General features: G+C 41.3%; 2 protein-coding genes across 3 annotated transcripts in view; one reads left to right on the top strand and one right to left on the bottom strand.

Annotated features, from left to right (window-relative positions):
- adat2 (adenosine deaminase tRNA specific 2) overlaps nt 1-2,297 on the top strand; it is a 3,817-nt gene extending 1,520 nt beyond the window's left edge. The window contains exons 4-7 of the mRNA XM_083534828.1: nt 410-516; nt 773-845; nt 958-1,853; nt 1,984-2,297. Coding sequence (XP_083390954.1) covers nt 410-516; nt 773-845; nt 958-1,070 — 293 coding nt within the window. The 3' untranslated portion in view covers nt 1,071-1,853; nt 1,984-2,297. The remainder of the gene's footprint in view (nt 1-409; nt 517-772; nt 846-957; nt 1,854-1,983) is intronic.
- A 1,216-nt stretch (nt 2,298-3,513) lies between these two features.
- aig1 (androgen-induced 1 (H. sapiens)) lies at nt 3,514-24,452 on the bottom strand. Of its 2 annotated transcripts, XM_083534826.1 has the most exons (6): nt 24,101-24,452; nt 21,620-21,775; nt 17,737-17,838; nt 7,066-7,181; nt 5,067-5,230; nt 3,514-3,846 (listed from the first exon to the last, which is right to left on the bottom strand). In XM_083534826.1, exons 1-6 carry the CDS (start codon nt 24,239-24,241, stop codon nt 3,812-3,814), a joined length of 714 nt encoding a protein of 237 aa, XP_083390952.1. In that variant the 5' UTR covers nt 24,242-24,452; the 3' UTR covers nt 3,514-3,811. The 2 variants fall into 2 exon arrangements, with proteins under 2 accessions (XP_083390952.1, XP_083390953.1); XM_083534827.1 differs by lacking the exons at nt 3,514-3,846; nt 5,067-5,230 and adding an exon at nt 5,246-5,501.
- Between the last annotated feature and the right edge of the window lie 907 nt (nt 24,453-25,359).

The following is a 25,359-nucleotide window of genomic DNA, read 5'->3' as shown; positions in this document are numbered from 1 at the left end:
TCCATCCATCCATCCATCCATCCATCCATCCATCCATCCATCCATCCATCCATCTGTCTCTTTCTTTTGTTTCTGTCTTCTAACTTATTTTTCTTTCTTTGTTTCTCTCATTATCTCTGTCTGTCTGTCTGTCTGTCTGTCTGTCTGTCTGTCTGTCTATCTATCTATCTATCTATCTATCTATCTATCTATCTATCTATCTATCTATCTATCTATCTATCTATCTATCTATCTATCTTTCTTTCTTTCTTTCTTTCTTTCTTTCGTTCATCTTTCTGGTTACCCAATCATACACATCAGGAAGGGAAGGGGGCGGGACTAAGCTCACACTTTCTGACATAAAGTTTTTCAGACGTCAGTGTCGTGTTCCGGAATCTACAGTTGCTTTAATCCCTTGACACTGGTGCAGATGTTCCCCTGGTGGTGTACGGCTGTAAGAACGAGAGATTCGGAGGCTGCGGTTCGGTGCTGGACGTGGCGTCTGGTGATCTTCCTCACACTGGAACATCCTTCAAGGTAACAAATGCACCAAAACATGGCTTTTAGATTTTATACAGCACGAGCATGTGAATACTGGATTCTGATTGGCTGGAAGAAAGGTGTTGCAAATTTAAAGCGTAGTTTGTGACCAGTATGTGAAGTTATTCATTCATCTATCCATCCATACTGAAATCAAAATGTGAGACGTGGAGTTTTACTTTGACTGGAGTCGTATATAAATAACTAATAATAATAAATAAATAATAATAATAATAATCCCTCTATTTAACAGTGTGTTCCGGGTCACAGAGCGCAGGAGGCCGTTGACATGCTGAAGACTTTTTACAAGCAAGAGAATCCTAATGGTGCGATCTTCATGGTCCATTATTCTCTATACCCCTCACTGTAGCATAGAAGCTAAAGTAAGGAAGCAACTCATCAGTTTATCTTCTATTCTTATTCTGTTCTTCATAACAGTAACAAAGCCTAAAGTGAGGAAAGAAGGCATCGGTCCAGCAGGGGGCAGTAGAACCACACAGACAGAAGCAGCTCCATTGGAGGACGATGGAAAAATGACCACATCGGACTGAAAGGAAGAAATGTGGTCGTTCATGCCTTTTTGATCACCGCATTCCACGTTTGGTCCCAATTCACTCTCATAAGCAGCTCCACTCTTACGTAGTTACCACGTGTTACGTAGGTGAGGAAGTGAGGAGGCCTGGGATGGCATTCCATATTATCCCAAAGCTGCTCATTAGGGTTTGAGCTCTATAGCAGGCAATTCAAGATCTTCTTCTCCAAGGCTATGTCAAGCAGATCTTCAAGGAGCTGGCTTTGTGCGCTTTGTGTCATGCTGGAACATGCTGGTTTAGGTCTCCTAGTTCAAGTGAAGGGAAAGTTTCATGGGGAAGAACCACATGTGAGTGGGAAAGTCGGGTGTCCAAATACTTTTGGCCATATGTGCACGTCTAGTTTTTTTTTTTTTTTATAAAAACATCTGGTACATTGGTAACATTCCTGATCTTTATTATCATCTGTTCTGAGACCCATAAACAGCATCCCTTGATCATTAAAAGGTGGTTTCAGACGGAAGTTCAGATGCAGATGATGGAGCAGGTACGGGGTCAACGCTCCTGTCTCTACACGGCTGTGTCTCAAATTACACTCTGATGAACCGTGCACTTCTAATGTAGTCATCTTTAATATAGTAGCTCTAGAATATTCAAACAGGAAACAGTTTTGTTTTTTTAATAAACTATACAACCTATAATTTCATCTTTTGTGGGTGTTTCCTTTATGTAAATGAGCATGGCATGCTTATTTATTTGTGGGCATTTCTTTTTATGTAAATGAGTGTGGCATATTTAGTGGGCGTGTCCTTCAGGCAATTTATTCATTTATGTAAATAAATGTTGTATACTTACTGATCTGTAGGCGTTTACTTTATGTTAATGATGATGGCATGTTAATGTTTATGTAAATGAGCGTGGCATGTTTAGTAAGCGTTCTCTTTATGTAAATGAGCATGGCATGCTTATTTATTTGTGGGCATTTCTTTTTATGTAAATGAGTGTGGCATATTTAGTGGGCGTGTCCTTCAGGCAATTCATTCATTTATGTAAATAAATGTTGTATACTTACTGATCTGTAGGCGTTTACTTTATGTTAATGATGATGGCATGTTAATGTTTATGTAAATGAGCGTGGCATGTTTAGTAAGCGTTCTCTTTATGTAAATGAGCGTGGCATGTTTAATGAGAGTTCTCTTTATGTAAATGAGCGTGGCATGTTTAGTAAATGTTTTTTATGTAAATAAGCGTGGCATGTTTACTGATATGTTGTTATTTCCTTTATGTAAATGAGCGTGACATGTTTAGTAAGCGTTCCTTTTTATGTAAATGAACGTGGCATGTTTAGTAAGCGTTCTCTATATGTAAATGAGCGTGGCATGTTTTACTGATGTGTGGTTGTTTCCTTTATGTAAATGAGCGTGGCATGTTTAGTAAGCGTTCTCTTTATGTAAATGAGCGTGCATGTGTATTAAGTGTTCTCTCTATGCCAATGAGCGTGGCATGTTTAGTAAGCGTTCTCTTTATGTAAATGAGCGTGCATGTGTATTAAGTGTTCTCTCTATGCCAATGAGCGTGGCATGTTTAGGAAGCGTTCTCTTTATGTAAATGAGCGTGCATGTGTATTAAGTGTTCTCTCTATGCCAATGAGCGTGGCATGTTTAGGAAGCGTTCTCTTTATGTAAATGAGCGTGGCATGTTTTTTTTAATTCTTTTTAATATATTTATTTAAAGGTAAGTGCATGTGAAAGAACCCTTTTGGTTTGTCACCTCTGCAGCGATGGAGCGATGGTGTTAATGAGAAGACGGCGAGGTGTTGTTCTGCAGTCGATGTGCTGATGGAGAGCACCTCAGGAAACACACACACGCACACACACACACACACACACACACACACACACACACACACACACACACACACCAGACTTAAAACGTCTATAAACGTTTCCTAAGGAGGATCAGACAGGATGCTGGCCCGGTGGATGTAATTACAGAAGTGAGAAGTTACACTCCAGTAAATCTTCACTAAATGTGTGTTTAAATTGTATTTCACGTGTGTATTTTTTTGGAAACATGAGCTGATGATAGGACGATAAGGATGATAAAAACAGGTCTGGGAGAAGGTGCCGATATTGACAGTCTCGTTTTGGGCTGTCGAGAGTCGGCGCTTGACAGACGGAGACGTTTTCTCTCCTCCGCCGCACCTCGACAGACGGCTTTATGCCGCGCCTGACGACGTACTCGTTCGCACGAATCTATCACGAGCAGATTCTCAGATGTTTCTTTCCTGACTTTTTTTTTTTCACCCTCATCCACGCGCCTGGAACGCATTTGTTCCAAGAAAGCGTTCGGGGGATTTGTTATCGATGAGGGAAAAAAGATAAAAAGAGGTCGGACCCGCCTTGGAATTCATTCATTTGTATGCAGATATATGATATGGAGGAGAAACGTAGAGATCAACGCATTGCATTATAACATGTAATAAAGGCTGTAATAATGATCTGAATGTACAGACAATGAGATGTTTACATGTTTCGAGGTATTCTGAAAATGTTCCTTTGATTGAACTCATGGATCACCCATGAAGAAGAGCTGTGCTTTCGTTACGGTGAGAAAAATCTGGACGAAAGGGGACCAAAAATAAATATATGTGGGGACAACCGGTAACGTCGTTACACTGCTTATTTTGTCCTCCCCGAGTGTCTCGGTCCAGGAATCCTGTCCGAACACGTGAGACGTGGAAGCGCACCGACCGAGGCGTCTCAATCACTTTTATCCTTGTTCGACTCAAGAGAACCTGGAAGAAAGAAATCGAGAAGGTCATCAGAGTTTGTCGTGTCTTCGCTTTTAATTCCCACATCATTACGTTAAACGTTCGTATGGCTGTCATTTGGTCATGCAGACAAATTGGCGTGAAGAAAAAGACACGCCAAGCCAAGAAACTAGAATTTGAAGACTGTGGACCATAACAACAACCAGCTAAAAGCTCAAGAGCCCTGCGGTCGCAGCGTGGAGGTGAGGGGATTTGATCTCAAGACCTTCTGTGAAGTAATCAAGCTCTTAATCCTTAACTGAGGGAACCCGTAGCTCATTGGTTAGGGGCCATTCTCAAGGGGTTTGCAGTAGCAGTGTGGAGGTGCAGGATTGGATCTCATAACCTTTCAAGAAGTCGTCCAACATCTTAACCACTGAGCTATCATTTGCTGTATTTGAGAATTAAGGGTCTTGCTCAAGACCCTTGCGGTAGCAGAGTGATGGTGTTGGATGTGATCTTATGACCTTCTGAGAAGTCGTCCAACATCTTAACCATAGAGCTACCACTTTAAGAGCCTTGCACTAGCAGCATGGAATTGCAGGGATTTGAACCGATAACCTTCTAAAATATGGCCCAACATCTTAACCATTTCTCTTAGTTGAGGATCAGGAGCCTTGTGGTAGCAGCATGGAGGTGCAGGGATTTAAACTCATGACCTTAGAAGTAGTTCATCCAAAAGGTGCTCAATAGGGTTGAGGTCAGAGATCTTTCACTCTACCCCATGTAAAGCAGATCTTCATGGAGATGGCTTTGGGCACAGGGGCATTGTCATGCTAGAATATGCTTGGAGAACCACGTATGTCGTAGGTTCTAGGCTTATAACCCTGAATGAATGGAATTATGTGAACTATGTGTGTCTGGGTTTGTGTAGTACTCGAAACCATGGGCAGTACGTCCTCCAGACTAAAGAGGAGCGGGACCATCCGGCTTGTCCTTAGCTGTCAGTTTGAAAAAAGCAATGTAGCAAATGTAAACCTTTGATCCATCTGTCTGTCTGTCTGTCTGTCTGTCTGTCTGTCTGTCTGTCTGTCTGTCTGTCTGTCTGTCTATCTATCTATCTATCTATCTATCTATCTATCTATCTATCTATCTATCTATCTATCTATCTATCTATCTATCTATCTGTCATTTTGCTTGTATTTTCTACAGTGTTTTTTGGAATTGGGGTCGTACATTGCTGGACGTTTCTCACACACACTTACTCCTTGATGAATCCCAGATATGGCTGTTGAGGGTTTCTCCGATGATGTAGTAGAAGCTGGTGAGGGCGGTGAGGCAGAGGAAGAACACAGTTCTGGACAGCGTGTCGATGTGCTCTAACAGCGGGTAAACCCAGACTCCGGTCACGTTATACACCCAACACATCCTCAAAAAAAAAAAAAAACAGAGAGAAAGAGAGGAAACGAGACGGTCACGTTTCATACATACTTTCAGACTTATGACAATCGTTTCCGTCCTCGCGTCTGTCTGTCGTGCCGCACCGAGCGAAAGGCTGCAGAATCAGTCACTGGAGTTTCGATGTGTCTACCAGGAGCATGTCGGTTGAGTGAAACACTGCTCCTATTGTCTGTGTGAAGATCTCACTCGCTCAGAGTGTGGGGTCCTGCTGCTGGAAAGAACATTCGTCTGCTCAAACCCTTAGATGAAAACACGATATAGAAAGTCGAGTCCAGGATTCAGGAGAGGAAACGAGATGAAAGATTCCATCAAGGGAACTGGTTTTACCTTTTAGTGTGTGTGTGTGTGTGTGTGTGTTGTACAGGGGAGTCTATTACTATTGTTATACATTTCTTCCTATTCTTTTGTTTTTCTTTCTTTCTCTCCTTCCATCCCTCCATCATTCCCGACCTTTTGTATATGTCCTTTGTTCCTTTCTTCCCGTTCTTTTCATTCTTTCCTTTCTTCCTCCTTCCTTCCTGTTTCGTCGTCTTCTTCCTTCCTTCTCTCCGTTTTTCATATTCTTATATTTGTCTCCTTCTTTTCTTCCATCCTTTCTTCCTTCCTTCTGCCCTACCTTTCTTCTTTCCTGTTCTCTTCTTTCTTTCTTTCTTTCTTTCTTTCTTTCTTTCTTTCTTTCTTTCTTTCTTTCTTTCTTTCTTTCTTTCTTTCTTTTTCCTTCCTTCTAATTCCTTTATGTCTATTTACTTCCTTTTCTTTTATTTCCTACCTTCCTTTTTTCTTCTCTCTTTTCTGTTCTCCTTCCTTCCTTCCTTCCTTCCTTCCTTCCTTCCTTCCTTCCTTCCTATTCCTTTATGTCTATTTCCCTCCTTCCTGTTCTCTTGTCTTCTTTTTGCCTGTCCTTTCTTTATTTTTCTTCTTACTTCTGCCCATCCTTCCTTTCCTTTTTCCTGTTTTTTCTTTCTTTCTTTCTTTCTTTCTTTCTTTCTTTCTTTCTTTCTTTCTTTCTTTCTTTCTTCTAATTCCTTTATCTGTCTATTTACTTCCTTTTCTTTTATTTCCTTCCTTCCTTTTTTCTTTTTTGTCCCCTTTTCTCCTTCTTTCCTTGTGTCCTTCCTTCCTTCCTTCCTTCCTTCCTTCCTTCCTTCCTTCCTTCCTTCCTTCCAATTCCTTCCTGTTCTCTTGTCTTCTTTCTTTCTTTCTTTCTTTCTTTCTTTCTTTCTTTCTTTCTTTCTTTCTTTCTTTCTTTCTTTCCTTCCTTCCTTCCTTCTTGATCTCTGGTCTCCCTTTTTTTCCTTTCTTTTTCCTTTACATGTCTATTTCCTTCGTTAGTTCCTTCGCTCTTCTCTTCCTCCTCAGACCAGCTACGTTCTGATCATTAGTAATAATAGTGCTGTTTTTGATGGACTCTGTGGTGGCGTTCTGGATTAAACATAGAATAAATAACGCACGTCTCAGTTAAACGTGTGTTAGTGAGTCGGATTACTGATCACGCCGTGCACAATAAACCCGATCACTCGGGGCTGATGAATGATTAAAGACGCTCGGCTCTCGCATTCTTCCCCTGAAACACGATTGGACCTTATTGTGACTGCGGACAAACAGAATCATTTTATCCTCTCGGAGAAACGTGTGCCGGATCATTCTGTAGCGTTCCAGATCTTTCCGGTTAGTCCTGGAAAAGCATTGATGGACAAAGCACACGGAGAGGAAGAGATAGAGAGAGAGAGAGAGAGAGAGATAGAGAGAGAGAGAGAGAGAGAGAGAGACACAGAGAGAGAGAGAGAGAGAGAGTCTATTTACCAGAGCACATATCCAACACAGAAGCTGCAGACAGCCAGGAGGCCACACCCCCTGCTGGGATAGAGGTGATGTGTGGTTCTCATCTCGATGATGATGAAAGGAAGAACAGTCGTATGCTGCGAAAGAGGAGGGAAAGAAAAAAGAAATGACTCTACATTTACCGTCCACAATTCAACACGTCCACATCTTCCTTCCTGTTCTTTCGTCTATTTCCTTTCCTTCCTTCCATCCTTCTATTTACCCATGTTCATCCACTCTCTCTTTCTTATATGCAGTCTTTCCTTTATTTCTTCCACTTCTTCTATTAGTCCTATACTTTCTTTTCTTTCCTTCATCTTCTTCATCATCTTCTATCTTTCATTCCTTTCTGTTATTATATCTCTCTATTCCCTTCCTTCCTTTTCTTTCATTTGCCATGTCTGTTCACTTTTTTTTAAGTTTCTTTCTCTTCTTTTATTTTCTCCCTTTATTTCCTTCCTTTTATTTGTCTATCACCTTCCTTTCTTCCTTTCTTTGTCTGTCCTTACTGGTCTATAAACTTCCTTCCTTCCTTCCTTCCTTCCTTCCTTCCTTCCTTCCTTCGTTTTTTTCGTATTTTTCGATCCTGTTCTTCTTCTTCCTTTCTTCCTTTCTCTTCTTTTATTTGCACCCTATCTATTTGTTCACGTTTGTATATGTTGTCTTTCTTCTATTCCTTTCTGTTCTTTTATTTACTCTTTTCCTTCATTTCTTTAATTTTATTTGTCTGTCATTTCTTTCTTCTTTCTAGTTGTTTGTCCTTCGCTCTTTCCTTCCCTCCTTCCCTCCCTCCCTCAGCCCTGTTCTGTCATTTGTCCAAATGCTCATTTTCTTCCTATTCTTTTATTTGATTTGATGTCCTTTCTTTCCTCTTTCATTCCTCTCTGTTCTTTTATTTGTCTGAGTCCTTTATTCCTTCCTTCCTGTTTTTTTGTCTCCATCCATCCTTCATTCTAACAAATACATTACACAGATTTAACAGCTGTATTCGTGATGCTTTTACTATTAACCATCATTTTCACCATCATCTTCAGATCTCACCATCATCTTCAGATCTCACCATCATCTTCAGATCTCACCATCATCTAAAGATCTCACCATCATCTAAAGATCTCACCATCATCTAAAGATGTCACCATCATCTTCAGATTTCACCATCATCTTCAGATCTCACCATCATCTAAAGATCTCACCATCATCTTCAGATCTCACCATCATCTAAAGATCTCACCATCATCTAAAGATGTCACCATCATCTTCAGATTTCACCATCATCTAAAGATCTCACCATCATCTAAAGATCTCACCATCATCTAAAGATCTCACCATCATCTTCAGATTTCACCATCATCTTCAGATCTCACCATCATCTAAAGATCTCACCATCATCTTCAGATCTCACCATCATCTAAAGATCTCACCATCATCTAAAGATGTCACCATCATCTTCAGATTTCACCATCATCTTCAGATCTCACCATCATCTAAAGATCTCACCATCATCTTCAGATCTCACCATCATCTTAAGATGTCACCATCATCTAAAGATGTCACCACCATCTAAAGATCTCACCATCATCTTCAGATCTCACCATCACCTAAAGCTCTCACCACCATCTTCAGATCTCACCATCATCTTAAGATGTCACCATCATCTAAAAATCTCACCATCATCTTCAGATCTCACCATCATCTTAAGATGTCACCATCATCTAAAGATGTCACCATCATCTAAAGATGTCACCATCATCTTCAGATCTCACCATCATCTTAAGATGTCACCATCATCTAAAGATGTCACCATCATCATCAGGTCTCACCATCATCTTCAGATCTCACCATCATCTTCAGATCTCACCATCATCTTAAGATGTCACCATCATCTAAAGATGTCACCATCATCTTCAGATTTCACCATCATCTTCAGATCTCACCATCATCTAAAGATCTCACCATCATCTAAAGATCTCACCACCATCTAAAGATCGCACCATCATCTTCAGATCTCACCATCATCTAAAGATGTCACCATCATCTAAAGATGCCACCATCATCTTCAGATCTCACCATCATCTAAAGATGTCACCATCATCTAAAGATCTCACCATCATCTAAAGGTCTCACCATCATCTACCGAGCTCACCATCATCTAAAGATCTCACCATCATCTTCAGATCTCACCATCATCTAAAGGTCTCACCATCATCTACAGATCTCACACTGCGTGAAAACCTCTTATCAATCACTCTGGTTGCGTATATATACAGTATAAGGTAAAAATCCTGCTCCGAATCGCACCCAGAGATAAAGTAGTGCCATCAGATTACATTTATTGCCATGAGAAAGCGTCTGTGCCGCGTCTCTACTAAGAACGAAGCTGTTGGAATGAACTCCTGGTGCTGTTTTTCATCCTATCTCTTATTTTCGTCTCTCATCTTTGAGCTGTTTATAGAAATCATGTGAAGTTCCAGAAAAGCAGAAATCCTCCATTTCAGGAGCTCAGGAAGGTCAGTAGGAGATGTTTACAGTAGCTGTTTCAGTCTGGATGGAACCGGAACTGGATGTTATTATGGTTCCAGGTGTTTATAAGCAGATTTAACTGACCGCAAACTACCTCTGAAAAACACCCAACCTGAACTTTCAGCCAATCAGAATCCAGTATTCTGACTGACTATAGACCAGCACTGACGACATTATTATTATTAATGATTAATTTTTATTAACATTTGTAAACATCAAAAGTCGAATTGTTTTAAACATTTTAAATAAATTAAATAATGAAATTAAACAATAAATAAAATGATATTTTTTAAATATTATTTGAAAATAGTATTGTATTTATTATAAAATAAAATATTTGAAAATATAAAATTTTATAATAATTAAAATAATATTTGAAAATATTCTTTTATTTATTATAAAACAAAATATTTTAAAATATTTAATAAAAAATAAAACGGAACGAATCCAATACACTTTTTAATTATAACGATTAAATTGCATAATTGATTCAATTGGCACAAATTAAATTGATTCAATAAATTACACCCCATTTGGGTAAAACAGGTGTGTATACAAGTGTGTTTGTGTGCGTTTTTTTTACATTTAATATTTGATTTTCTAAAGATACGTCCTACATACGTCCTGGACATAATATGCTAAAGGATCCGTAGCGTTAGCGCACTACAAATGGTGACACTGCGCTAACTCTAGTTTCTTTTTTACACCCATGCCGTTGTTTTCAAGTTTGATAATATATATATATATATGAAGGGCTGACCCTCGGCGAGTATCGTGTGTCAGGGAGAGTGCTCCCAAGGTCAGGGTTTAGATTTCTCTGGCCTCCTAGGCTGTCCTGGACATACTACCAGCTGACAGAAGAGCTCACATGACACCACAGCCCATCTCCGTCCCCTTTATCAGCCATGAAATGCCTGCTAAATACCTCTTGCTGGGTCAGGGTCTGAGTGAGGTTACTCGTCTCATTTGTGTTTTTTGTTTAGCCGGGTTGTGTTTTCCGTGTCCAGGGGGAACCACGTATATGGTTAGTATATAGATACGGATCAACAAAAGAATCGGGACACCCCGCTTTTTTCATCCATATGTGCTTCTTCTCCAAATTTTCAACTCATGAAACGATCCCCTCCACATAACTCGCAGTGCACAAAGCCGGCTCCATGAAGATCTGCTTTACAGGGTTGGATGTGTGTGGAATATCTTGGGGCCTGCTATAGAACTCGAACCCTACTGAACACCTTCGGGATGAATTGGAATGCCACCCCAGGCCTCCTCACTTCCTCACCTACATCGCTACCTGATTTTACTAAACAAAATCTAGTGGAACATCTTCCCAGAAGAGTGGAGCTTATTATAAGAGCAAATGAGGACTAAATGTGGAATTGGGATGAGACCCCACCCTCTTCTGGTTTAAACCCGAGTACGAAACCAGAGCTGATGTTGGAGGCATAAACAGTTACAGATATAGCCGACGGCATCTCGTTTCACCCGAGATATAAAAGATACGCTGGAGATATTTTCGTTTGAAAGTGGAAGCTTTCTCTCTTTCAATCTCTCTCTCTCTCTCTCTCTCTCTCTCTCTCTCTCTCTCTCTCTCTGTCGTTCTTGTGGTTTTTCTGCTTTGCGCCCCAGGACGTCGGGTGGAAAAATTCCATCCTACAAAACATCCAGAAGATGCTTAACAACGTTAAGACGCCGTGTTTACATGGTTTCGCTTCTGCAACATGCGTTTGCCATTTTGAAAAAAGGGGGGAAAATGCACACACATACCACACACACACACACACACACACACACACACACACACACACACACACACACGTTATTTAGACTACTTGAAAATGTTATGGAAAAATCATGAGTCAGATTTTCCCGGCCGGATTTTGCCTCACGTCGGAATGAAGGTTGATTCGGTGTTTTCACCCGTTTCACACGTTCGGTTTGGTTGATCGCTAGGCAGAAGTATTAGCAGGCACGGACGTTTCCATCCACGGAACGAAAGAAAGGTTCTCATTTGTCTGGAATGTTCACAGGAGCCCAGAAGTCAGAACAGAAGCATAGGAGCGAAGGTTTTGCCGTTTTACTCAAGTCAAGACTATTGTGTGAGCGACAGAGAGACAGACAGACAGACAAACGGACAGACAGACAGACAGACAGACAGACAGACAGACAGGCAGACAGACAGACAGACAAGCAGGCAGACAGACAGACAGGCGGACAAACAGGCAGGCAGTTAGGCAGGCAGACAAACAGACAGACAGGCAGGCAGGTAGGAAGACAGGCAGGTAGACAGAGAGACAGGCAGGCAGGCAGGTAGGCAGACAGGCAGGTAGACAGACAGACAGGCAGGCAGGCAGGTAGGTAGGCAGACAGGCAGGCAGGCAGGCAGGTAGGCAGACAGACAGACAGACAGGCACGCACGCACCCACGCACGCACGCACGCACGCACGCACACACACACACAAAGATTAAAAGATAGATTGTCATGCTGGAAAAGTTCATGCTACAGCTTCCTAAGACGTCCTATAGGATTGTGTGGTAACAAGTTTGCAGAAGAACTGCATATGGCTGGAACAGTCGGGTGTCCCAATACAATGCCTTTCCAGTGTATATTTCTAATAAGGCTGAACTCGAAAGCCAGCAGCTCACATCGAGCCCGTTTTAACGAAGGGGTTTGGCTCGAGAAAACCACACGAGCAACTTTTCCAGGCTCGGCTCGGCACGGCGCTTAAATCACGCAGGATCCAGGATGTTATTTGTGCACTGCCTGAAAAGCGGTGGACTGGAAGGATAATTAAAAAACAGACCTGTAATTATTGATCTTTTATAAGCATTTATTCACAAAAAATAAAACCGTAAAGGAAATACCTAAACTAAGAGCATACACTTGGGAAAAAATACGGAATATTATTTATCATTTTTCCCGAAGTAAATCGATATCGGAGAACAGCATGGGTTTTTGCCCTGCTGTGGTTTTTGGAGCTCTTTTTTCCAATCTGCTAACTAAATCTGTCTCCTGAAAAACACATCTGTTTCCTCTGGTTCTGGGTTCGATCGTGCCAGGCTGAATCACACTCTCTGTTCAGTTCTACTCGGGTTCTAGCGAGCGGCCCGGTGCCGAGCCGAACTCTCTGCCGGCGGCACATTAAAGGTCAAAGTAGGCCGGTTTAAGAACCCAGCTTTATGAGATTGACTCGGATCGGATCGGATCGTTTCATCGACTCGGATCTATGAATAGTTTCTTGCCACTGGGTATAAAAATCGATATAAAAATATGAGTTGTGTGTGAATGATAAATGCTCATATTGTCACTGGGTGTGGTATCAAACCGTTTCTTAACACTGCACAGTAAACACACGATCACGTGTGTGTGTGTGTGTGTGTGTGTGTGTGTGTGTGTGTGTGTGTGTGTGTTAATAAGCTCGCTTAACTCCAGAAACAGAAACAGGGTGTTACATTTTCCTGGCAGTCTCTTACAAGAAGATGATCTCCTCTTTCTGGATGTTTTGGCTCGATGTGTCTCGCACCGCTGTCGTCTCTTTGCAGCACAGCCCCCGAGTCCAAGGCCGAGCGTGTCATCGGATTAGAGTTGTATAACATTTCAGTCCCAATACACGTTTCCTTTCGATCGCGTTATGCGCCGACGATTGACTAAATCACGCGAATCGCAATCTTTGTTTTATCGAGTACGTCTGCGTCAAGCTTAACAAGAAGTCCGGTTGCCATGCAGAATTATCCTAGCGGCGATCAATCACATGCATATCTAGCTACATTATATAAACAAAAGTATGTGGACAACATTAGATCGAGCGAAGGGGAAATTTCACGTGGCTGCACCCGATCGTGTGCCACCATGCTCAAAGTTTGTGGAAGAAGTGCAGGTGTCCCAATACTTTTGCCCACAGAATGTATAATAAAGCCTATACATACAATTCCTTGTTTACTGCAGAGGACGCACGTCTTCGCCCTGACTAGTCTTGTTTCTCGCTTTCAGACTAAATAGACTCGTTTGCCCGTGAAGTAGCAGATAAAGGGTGTTAAAACAATCTGCTGCCACCTTCAGGTGCGAGGGACAAATCAGAACATGTGATCTGATTAACATCTGTGGATTTGCTGCATTTGGACAAATCGCTGCTTGAACAATACAACACACTACTCAGTGTCAGTGTGCAGATATAACTGACCTCTGTCTGTCTGCCCGCCTGTTTATCCGTCTGCCTGTCTGTCTGCCCGTCTCTCTGTCCATCCGCCTGTCTGTCTATCTGCCTGTCTGTCTGCCCGTCTGTCTAACTGTCTGCCTGTCTGTCTGTCCATCCGCCTATCTGTCTGCCCGTCTGTCCATCTGCCTGTCCATCCGCCTGTCTGTCTGTGCGTCTGTCCATCTGTTTGTCTGTCTGTCTATTTGTCTGTCCATCCGCCTGCCTGTCCGTCCATCCGCCTGTCTGTCTGTCGTTCCATCCGCCTGTCTGTCTGTCCGTCTGTCCATCTGCCTGTCTGTCCATCCGCCTGTCTTTCTGTCTATCCCTCTGTCCATCTGCCTGTCTGTCTGTCCGTCCATCTGCCTGTCTGTCTGTCCGTCCATCTGCCTGTCTATTTGTCTGTCCGTCCGTCTGCCAGTCTATCTGTTTGTCCGTCTGTCTGTCTGTCCATCTGCCTGTCTGTCCATCCGCCTGTATATCTATCTATCTATCTATCTATCTATCTATCTGTCTGTCTGTCTGTCTGTCTGTCTGTCTGTCTGTCTGTCTGTCTGTCTGTCTGATTTAAAGTAAAACCGCCAAGTTCTCGATTGTTTCCGTGGCGCAGTTTCACATCTCCTGCGGATGGACAACTCCTAACTCGGTTCCTGCAGCGAGCCTGAAACGTACCAGTAATCACAGCGGGAGTGTACAGTTAGAGACAATTTGCTGAAGCGCATCCCATCCAATTTGGCCTGTGGGCTCGTCTTTTTTCCACTCCGACGGAAGGAATGCCAAAAAAGAAAAAAAGAATCTCTAGGTCTATGAGGCTTTAGCACGGTGTGAACTTTTCTTTACTGGAAAAGGATGTCGATGACCCCAGGCACTGAGGAAGCGATTAGGTTGTTATGTAGTGAGTAGGGAAAAAAATAAGGTCCTGAGACGTTCGGTTGGGCAAAGTGCTTGTCGAAATCTGTGTGCAGTATAGAATTCTCGTCACTTCATCGGCTACTCGAGTCTAGTTAGCCAATTGTTCGCCCACAAATAAATCGCTCTGAGATTAATCTATACCGAATTCGACTCAGATGATTAGGAGGAGTACGGGGCTACTGGAAGTCCAAAAAGAGCTTCATGAATAGTTGATGGCGAACGAGGGCAGCTCCGGCGAGGAAAAGGCTACGGGCAGCGTATCGCCTTTGTCTCCGCTCTTTCCGGTCCGACGCACAACAAAAGCTTGATGTTGATGCAGAGGTTGTTTACCTTCGATAATAAGTCGTAAAGAACCTCGGTATACACAATGAGCGCCGCTCCAGGGCTGTGCGTCATTTAAAGCTCCTGTGAACTAACCTTGTGAATTAAACATGACCCTGGCTGAGCGCATTCTGTCCCAGGAGCAGATTCGATTGCTAACGAAATGTACGTTTTTCTATGGGCGCAAAAATAGTGGCATTTTGAAAGGGTCTCTTAGAAGATGAGCTACATTTAAAGCTAAGCTACATTTCTTCTTACCTTGTAATCCCTGAATACAGAAGGGTATTGTATGGGACGTCTTTGGATGCAGGAGCATGACATTTTCCCTTCACTTGAACTACGAGACATAAACCAAAGTGCACAAAGCCCCAGCTCCATGAAGATCTTCTTTTCATGGTTTGTGTGTATGTGAAAGATCTTAAGTGGCCTGCTGTAGAGCTCCAACCCTATTGGGAATAATTGGAACACCACCCCAGGCCCCCTTTCCTACATCAGTATCTAAATTCACGAACACCCTTGAAGCTGAATGAAATCTCAAAAACATCTTCCCAGAAGAGTGGAGGTTTTTATAAAAGGGAATGTGGAATGAGATGATCTAATCCAAATCTAATGGTCAGGTGTCCACAAACTTTTGTCCAAAAAGTGTGTGCAAAAGTTACTGTAAACAATTTGTGTCAACCGTGAAAAACGTCTAGCTCAGCCATCTTGACCGCGTGATGGCTTCAGGATTACATCGCTGTAAATATTTTGCATTCCATGGTACCTTGTTTTTGTTTTGTTTGTTTATCCGTGCTTCCATACCGACCGTCCTCTGCTTCTCCTTAGCTCATGGGAGGAAATGAGTGTTACAGCGAAGCCTGCGCTCGCGCTCGATTCCCAGACGCCGCTGGCCTTCGCTAGTTTTGTCTGCCCCCCTGTTTCGGCTGTTTTATCACCTGAAATACCTCCAAACTTGGAGTGTTTTACACCTGACTTTTGAGAATAGCAACCAGCCTGAGCGTTTCAAGCAGTGGCAAAGGTGTTGATTAAACGACGAGATGTGCTAAAAATGACTCGTGTTTCTCCGAATCGTTTCTTCGAATGCTGTATAAATGGAAAGTTTTTCGCAAGGTGACGAGGACCGTGTTGGTCAGGAGGCGTCACATGACGACTTTGAAACAGATGTTTGGGGGGAAGCAATGGGTGTGATTAGGAAATAGAATTACAGAAAAATAGGAGCATTTGGGCCTTTCAAACTGACTGTGTAATGTTTTTCTCCCCATAAGCAGCCTGAATAGGAGACTGTACTGACACACACACACACACACTTAAACACCTTCGTTTCAATTTCTTTGCACGAATAACCTCTGCGAATCATCACCAAATGTTCATATGTACAGTATTTATTATTATATGGACATGGTGTGTTATTGTGTTGTTTGCTTGTTGTTTTATTTTATTTTGGGTTCATTTGTTGGTCTTTGGTTTCATTTGACTGTGTACTACACTATACAGATCCTGTCAAAAGTCTGAAAACACCAAGTCTCCTACAGGTTTTGAAACCCATGAGACTCATGTTTCTTGTGTTTCTATGCAACAAACATATTACCCAAAAATTGGACACTGAACGACTTCTGGGGAGTCCAAATGGGACATTTGTGGCTCTAACAGAACTTATTTAAGATGGAGACCAAGAGAGACATTACCAGATGTTGCCGCAATCGAACATGGAGGTGGAAGTGTAATGGTGTAGAATTGTTTTGGAGTAGGGAAACACCATGCATGCGATTCCGTCTGGACTCTGCGACTTGTTTGCGGCTTCACCATACAACAAGATGATGAGCTGAAGCATTCGTCCGAGCTCTGAAAGCGTTATTTAGTTATTTAGAACAGTCATCTGGAGTGTTATCTATTAATTGAACGGTCTGCCCAGTCACCGCACCTAAATCCAAATGAACTGCTCTGGGATGAACAAGAAAACTAGTGAAGAACACATGGGTGTAGTGGAGCTCGTTATAGTGTACAATACTATTAAAGGAGCAGCCCAGAGGGTTTTTTTTTACCATTTGGCAACCAATATTTGCGAAAAATATTGTAACCAAAGAATTAAACATGACTATAATCGCTTCTCTCTTATAAAGGGTTTTTCACTTATAGAGAAATTGGACATTGGTTTGTACAGGATTGTTTTTTACTCGTCTGGGTATCAATGCTTCCTTTCCTTTCCTTTCCTTTCCTTTCTTTTCGGTTGTCAGGTTCATTTTTGTAGCTTACGAGTACCCCGACGGATTCCAGTTGCTCGCTGCGATTGTTTAAAATTCCTTTCAGTGATTCATAATGACTCGTTCTGTGGTTCAGAACAGAAACAATGCTGATCATCAGATTTACCCTGAAAAAAAACAAAGAAAAACCAAAAGATGTTCCAAGTCTGTAGGTTCCACTTGACACCAAAACGGCACCTTCCTGCATTCACACGTAACCAAGGCACTAATTGCACTAATCTTTCCACTTCGATCTTACTGCAAGGACATTCGAGCGTAATAGTTTTATTGTTGTATTGCTACTTCAGCAATCTTATAAGATAATTACAAAACCGAGACTGTACAATCGAATCGAATCGTACGCTAGTCAGTACAATTCTTTTTAGCAAATATACCCAAGCGATCTTTGGTTGCTTTGACTTTTGATAGCCTCCAAATCAGACGTTTAAAATTAGTATGATACGTACCATTCCATGGTTTAGCCACTGTGGTATGAAATTATCCAGGAGTCTTGGGTACACCAGATCTCTGTCATAGAGGTACAGGCTCCAGAACATCGTCACTACAAACTGAAAAACACAAAGGGAATTTATAATAAAATAATATATCTGTAATCAACCTATAAGAACTAGTTCGGGGGACAGTGAATAGAATCGGTTAATGTACTTAAGTAGCTTATTCACGTATCTGTACTTTACTGAAGTATTTCCATTTGGGGAGACTTTTACTTCACTACACTTCAAAGTCAAATAACTTTTTACTCAACTACATTTTGCGAAATCATTCGTCAAACGCGCAACAAGAAACCAATCAGGGTGAAGCGCGCGCTCTGTTTTAAACTTGTTTTGATTGGCGCTCGGTGTATCTACTTATCACCGACATATACTTCAGCGCCATTTCAACAGGAAGCAGAACATTTTGTGATAAATGATGGAAGAAACTCCAGACTCGAACTCGCCAAATCACCCGTGGACTCATTTGCGCCTTATTTTACATGATTTTTGTACTTCATCCAACATTGCTCTTAAGGGGTATGTTGTGATAGTTCTTGGAGCATGAGCAAGTATGAGATGATATTAATCGAACCCTCGATTTGAAACCCAGGAAAACCATTACCACTCGTGGTTTGTTTACCAAGCGATGACACAGAAATTACACTTGGGTGCAGAATAAAATAGCCAGAACTGAACATTGCATGTTGGACAGACAGGTTTTGAAGAATATGAGCCATTAGTGTGGTTTCTTTTAGTAAATCAAGAGTGTCTGGCTTCCAAAGAGTGTAGATTCAGGCAGGTGGATGAGACCATGTTGCTCCCCCCAGCAAGACCATCTATACAGCTCCAATGTGAAACAACCACTGGTCACGCTTGGGTTGCAGACCAAAACAGCTGGAACTAAACAAATAAACAAAGCCATGTTGGATGGACAGGTTTTGAAGGATACGGGCCTTTGTAATGGTTTCTCCTGGCTTTCCTAGGTATAGACCTTTTAGGCAGGTGGATGAGACCATGTTGCTCCCTCCAGCTCCAGTGTGGAACAACCATTGATCAGGCTTGGGTGCAGACCAAAACAGCTGGAACTCAATAAATAAACAGCGCCATGTTGGATGGATGGGTTTTGTAGGACACGGGACTTTGATGTGGTTTCTTCTGGCTTCCCACGGTGAAGACCTTTCAGGCAGGTGGATGAGACCACGTTCCTCCACCCAGCAAGGCCTTTTATACAGGTCCAGTGTGTAACCACTTCTGATCATGATTGGGGGCATCCCAAAACAGCTGGACTATATAAATAAATAAACAGCACCATTTTGGATGGACAAGTTTGGAGTGTATGTGCCTTTGCTGTGGTTTCTTTCAGTAAATCAAAATTGTCTGGCTTCCTGAGGTGTGGACATTTCAGACAGGTGGTTGAGACAATGTTGCTTTCCCAAGCAGGGCCATCTACACAGCTTTAGGGTGGAACAACCTCTAATCATGCTCAGCTGGTCTGAGACACACAAGCATTGAAATTGTAACTTGATCCGGACCCCACCCAAAGACTGGAAGTCAACGTATCTGCTTTAACACAAACCTTAGAGGCTAAAAATAATAATAATTTTCTAGTGATCTCGTCATAACAAAAGTTGTTCTAGAAGATGCTCTTACGCCGAACACACACCCGAAAATCACGAGGAAACAATGTTTGCTATGTCAAGATCATGAGAAAATTTATTTGAGATCAAGAGAAAACAACTCATTAAGTCGTGATCATGAGAAAATTAAAAAGAACAAATATTATAATGCATGGTCTCTTAGCACTTCCCTACAAACTGACTACTGACAGCACAATTCAAAATAAGAGAAAACGAATGATTTGGAAAACAAGCTCTTTACTACTTCTTGGGTTTTTGAGATCCTTGGAAAGCACATGCTGTGTGGGGAGGAACTTCCCATTCTCCCTACTCAGTACTACCTTTGATCCCTGTGGTTTTACCTGCTCTGAAAATCCCTCTTTGGAATTAACAAACCTCATTTAAGGACTTGACAGGATCCTGTTTGCATCGGTCCTTTCGGTTTCCAGAAATAATCCAGTGATGGCTAAATAAACAGAGCCTTGTTGGAAGGACAGGTTTGGTGAATACGGGCCAATGATGTGGTTGTGGTGTCCAGCTTCCTGAGGTGTGGACTCTCCAGGCCGGTGGTTTGTTTAGATTTCGCCCATGCATAAAAACTCTTTTACTAACTCTAAACCTAGTTAGTTCACTCGATGGCTAATGGAGAAAGAAAAATGGCCCTGTATTTTAAAGTACATTTACGCTTACGGCATTTGGGGGATGCACTTATCCAGAACAACATACAACTGAGCACTTGAGGGTTAAGGGCTTTGCTCAAGGGTCCAGAGGTGACCAAAAGGTGGTGCTGGGATCTGAACTTGTCAACTTAACCATTAAGCTACCACCTCCCTAAACTTTGGGGACACCTGACCTTAGAGAATTGACTCTACTACTTCTACTACATTTACGGCATTTAGCAGACACCCTTAACCTTAACTTATACAACTGAGCAGTTAAGGGCCTTGCTCAGGGGCCCAGCAGTGGCAGCTTTGTGTTGCTGGAACTGACCTTTTGAAGGTCGATGCTCCTTGTGACTGTGCGTGCAGCCTTGTGCTGCCATCTGTTGGCGGGTTACAAAACTATTGTCAAAACTATTGGATACCATCTCGTATTCTTTAGCGCAGTCGAATGAATCGTATTATTAAAAGTATAATTAGCTTTAATAAATACAAGGTATACCGTGTATTAAATACAATTCATTGGTTGATTGGAATTTATATGATTGCATTGGACTTCCAGAACATCAGATTGGAAATGTAAAAAGTCGAGACCTTTCACAAAAAAAAATAGCCATTATAAGCAAAAAGAATCGTTTTTTACCCCAAATCAGCCCTGAGTGAAAGATGTGCAGAGAGCAAGCCGAGTCCCGTGCCAAGTTCCCAGGCTAAGCAATAATGTCAAGTGTGACATTTTTGGTGGTGACAGAATGGTGAGTTATGTGCCAAAACTTTGTCATGATTTTCACACAGCATACACACTTGCTTAACATTTTGTTTACACAGACAGGCTCCTTTCATAATTTTAGTCACATCTTGGCCCTGGTTCATATTGTACCAGTCTATCTGCCATCGATTGTCTGATTATATCCTCCTGTGTCTTGTTGCTTGTCAAGTCTTGTTGTTGTTTCCTTGTTCCTTGGTTCTTGTATGTCAAGTTTTGACTCATGCGCTTGCTTTCTTTGTTACAGTTAGGCTTACGTCACCAGGCCATCACCACACCTGCTTCTGGGTTTTTCCCACAGGTCTATTTCATACTCTGATAATATAATTAAGGACGTCAGATGCATCTATTCAATGGCATGTGGATCAGATATAACATTATGAGCTGTGAAGTGAATAACACTGTTTATCTTTTCATCATGGCACCTGTTAGTGGGGGGTTAAATTGTGAAGCAAGTAAATAGTTTGTCCTCAAAATTGTGTTGGCTAGACGACTGTTTCAGAGCCTCTCCAAAGCTGCAGCTCTTGTGGGGGGTTACCGGTCTGCATTGGTCAGTATCTATCAAAAGTGGTCCAATGAAGGAACAGTGGTGAACCGGCAATGGGGTCATGGATGGACAAGGCTTATTGCTGAACGTAAGGAGCGAAGGCTGACCAGTGTCTGATCCGATCTAACAGACGAGATAATGTAGCTCAAATTGCTGTTTATGTAAACGTTGAAAAGCTCAATGTTCATAGCACGATTGCCCATGATTGGCATCTCTGTAGATGTCTTAACAGACGTATAAACACAAACATTAATGGAGCTACGCTACTCACCACTCCTACAGGAAAAGCTAGCACGGCCATCATCCAGTCCCTTAGACTGATCAGCTTTCGGAGTTGCCTCTCTTGCTCCACATTGGCCGTGCCCTTCATCAAGAGGCTGGAAATGTCTGTCAGGACGCACACTCCGAAGAACACTGCTTGGATGACCTGGAAAAATGGAGACGGAGAACGCTAATACTAATGCTAGCAAAGCTGCCAACTTTGTTTTGTCCACGATGGGTGACTTATTTTGTACTTACGATTATATTGAAAGACCCTTCATCCCTAGAAGGACATTTCGTCTTCATTTGAACTAGGAGACCTCAAACCTGTCCCAGCATGAGGATGCCCCTACCCACAATTCCAACTCCATGAATATCTGCTTTACATGGGTTGGATATGGTGGAAGAACTTGGATGGCCTGCTATAGAGCTCAAAACCCTTAGGGATGAATTAAATGCCACCCCAGACCTCCTCACCACCTCATCTATTTCAGTACATTTCACTAACACCCTTGTGGATGAATGACCACAAATCTCCACAAAATCTCCTCAGAAGAGTGGAGGTTATCAGAACAGCAAATGGGAGCTAAATGTGCTATGGAATGTTCAAAAAGCAAAACGGGCATCCGTAAACGTTTGGCCATAGAGTGTTTTAGGAACCAGCAAATTAGGATGTAAATGTGGTAAAAGGATTTGAATTTAAAAAGATTTACAACCCTAATGGGTTTGCTGACAGTGAAATCAGCACCAAATAATTAGCACCAATTAGCACCAAAGAATTATCTTTCATTTTGAGAGTGACCTCTGTTCCTAATGTCTACGGAAAAAAAAGTCGATGACGTCTTATTTTCTACCACAGGTTGCGTTTGACCTAGCATGGGATGAGACTCTAAATTGTTGCTAGTTTAACAGTTGCATGGAATCTAAAGGAACATCCATGTGTCGTTCTCAAAACACTAAAAGGTGTTTCCAGACTTTAGAAATAAGTGTGGTACCACTTTCTGTACGGGGTTGATGTTGCCCCCTGGATGTAAAATCGAAGCGAAATTACCCTATTATTAAAGCCTTCTGTTGTACCATTTCCAACCCCGTGTTAGCGAACGTGAACAGATTCAGACTTACGGCAAGAAATGGCGCTCACGTGTACGCTTATACGCTTTCCAACTCGCTACTAACGGACTTACTGCCGTTTTAGCTCAGCTATACCTCATTTTGCTACTTTCTTTATCTTTAAAATTGTGTCCCAAAGATATACACGAGGTACCAGACAGCGCTGGTGGTGACAGCAGTTTTTTGAGCTCAAGAATGTTTTTCACATTTTTAAAGCTGAACTAGCTGATAGTATCACTAGCAAAACAACATGAGTGAACAAAACGGTGGCACAAAACAAAGCTAGCTGGCTAATGTGTATGGCCTTAGCAAACACAATGGACAAAGCTTGCTAAGATTAGCCACTTTCTCCTTTTGAAACTCCAGTTAGCAATAAAATGCTCCATTCAGGAATGGAGGGCACCATGTTTTCAATGCATTTTCTTAGGTTGGCAGTTGCCACCCCATTTGCTGATTGTGCTAATCAGATTAGCACAGTGCCATGTGAGGACTGCAGAGCAAGAAAGATTATTTATTGTACTAGGTGCAAGTAATCAAATGCTGTCCTCGTGAAAAACTCAGACCTTACACACAGAAGAATTGCATTTTATTTTATTTAACTTTCTAGACAGTGATGTCAATACTGATAACATGTGCATTAAGTGCAGACCGATTCTTTGGAAAAAAAGAAAAAAGATTTTAGTTTTTTCCTTCATTGCATCAAGCTAAACCCAAACTAGAGGTCTTGAGGTGTTTGCACCAAAGATATACCTCAGGCTGAGAAATAAATTATTCACTTTCAATTATAAAAAAAAACAACCTATATATAAGAATGAAAAAATGCATATAAAGAATTGCAGTATTTATTTTTTTATTTTTTGAAGCCCATCATATGGAAAGAGATGAAGCTTGTAACAGTCTGCGCATGCGTAGACGCGACCTGGCTTCTCTATACGTCTTGTTGTTGATAAAACGAGCGAGTTTTCTCTCCAAGCAGCATTAAAAAACGACCTTATTATCGCCCCACGTGTGATTCCTATTAAATCAACACACTAATACGAAAAACCCGAGCAGTTTATGTGGAAAACATGAGTCATGAGCGAGCACGTATAATAACCAGCCGCTCGCTTTTGCGCATGCGCAGAACGCAAGCAGGCGCGACTCAGATTTTTAATTATAGTGCAATTATTATTGATGATGATGATGATGATGATACCTCTCTGCAGCCTGATCTACAGATTGAAATCTAGGTTCTGCACACTCAGGAAGAACCACAAACACACACACACACACACACACACACACACACTAATGCAGAAGGACACGCAGACTGGTTCTCCCGGCCTGCATCTACATTTCTTTCTTTTGTTCTTTTTTTTTTTTTTTTAGGAGGAAAACTTACCAAATTTATGAAAGTCAGAAACTTCCAGCTCCCTCCGTAGGTCTGATGTGCGGGCATGTCTATGGCTTTGTAATTGCAGATGATGGAGAAGTAGGACATTAGAATGGCCACTCTGAGGATCTGAGAAGGAATGAGCGCCATGATGTTCTTTTTTTATATAAATATATATATAAAAATATTTATATAAAACAGCTCCCGTTCACCTCCCGCCGTTGTTTGTAGTCGGTGAAGGAGGAAAAGGATGCTGGGATGAAGGAAGCAGGAGGATGGAGGGAGGGATGGAGGGATGAAGGCTGTTGCTGTGGTAACAGATTCGGTTTTATGATGACCGACAGTAATAATTTTGCAATGGATTGAATTTTGGATTGCACCATTTTTTTAAGGAATTATTATATATTATATTATAATAATTATATATATATATATATATATATATATATATATATATATATATATATATATATATATATATATATATTATAATATAATTTCTGTTATTTATATAAATAATGTTCGTTCCACTTTATAGATGTTTTTGGGTTCCTGGAGGCCCCAAGATAGAAAATAAAGAATAAAGAAACAAAATGTTTACGTTTGTTTTAATCCCATTTTACTGCCTTTTGTGATCCTTATAGTGTTTTTTTTTTTTAAATGAACTGCCATCTACCATCTGTTGTACAAATCAATTGTACAAATGTATATTATCAATATTTATATTATTGTACAAATTTATATGATTACACTCAGCTAAGTAAAGAGAAAAGATAGGGCATTCAATGTGAAAAAAATTTTATAAAATAAATAAAATGTCAAAATAAAATAAGTCAAATATAATACATATATTCAAACAATAAAAAATAATAAAATAAAATAATAAAATAATGTATTTTATAAAATTAAAAAAAGAGAACTTTAAGTGTATCTCCAATTGCAGTCTTCAAAACCATCAAACGCTTTGATGAAACAGGATTTCATGAGGACCGTTCCAGGAACGAAAGACCAAGAGCTACCTCTGCTGCAGGAGAAACGTTTATTAAAATCACAATAACGTATTATATATATAAAATATCATTATACTTACAATACTTTATATGATGAATAATATCTACATCGCCATGTCCTTCTTTTTAAACATCCCATCCACAGTCTTCATTCGCCTTTATAATAAGCTTCATTCTTCTGGGAAGATGGTCCGATATATTTTGTGGAGATTTCATTCAGCCTTAAGGACGTGAGGAAGTGAGGGAGCTCCTCCACAC

This window comes from Silurus aristotelis, assembly GCF_946808225.1.
Source record: "Silurus aristotelis genome assembly, chromosome: 29".
NCBI classification, from domain to species: domain Eukaryota; kingdom Metazoa; phylum Chordata; class Actinopteri; order Siluriformes; family Siluridae; genus Silurus; species Silurus aristotelis.
This window is presented reverse-complemented; position numbering and strand designations above follow the sequence as displayed.

Coding starts and splice junctions, on each gene's coding strand:
- aig1 (XM_083534826.1), bottom strand. CDS start 24,241: ATGGCGCTCATTCCTTCTCAGATCCTCAGAGTGGCCATTCTAATGTCC. Junction 17,839..21,619: donor TAGCTTTTCCTGTAGGAGTG/GTGAGTAGCGTA, acceptor TGTGTTTTTCAG/TTTGTAGTGACGATGTTCTG. Junction 3,847..5,066: donor TATCTGGGATTCATCAAGGA/GTAAGTGTGTGT, acceptor TCTTTCTTCCAG/GTTCTCTTGAGTCGAACAAG.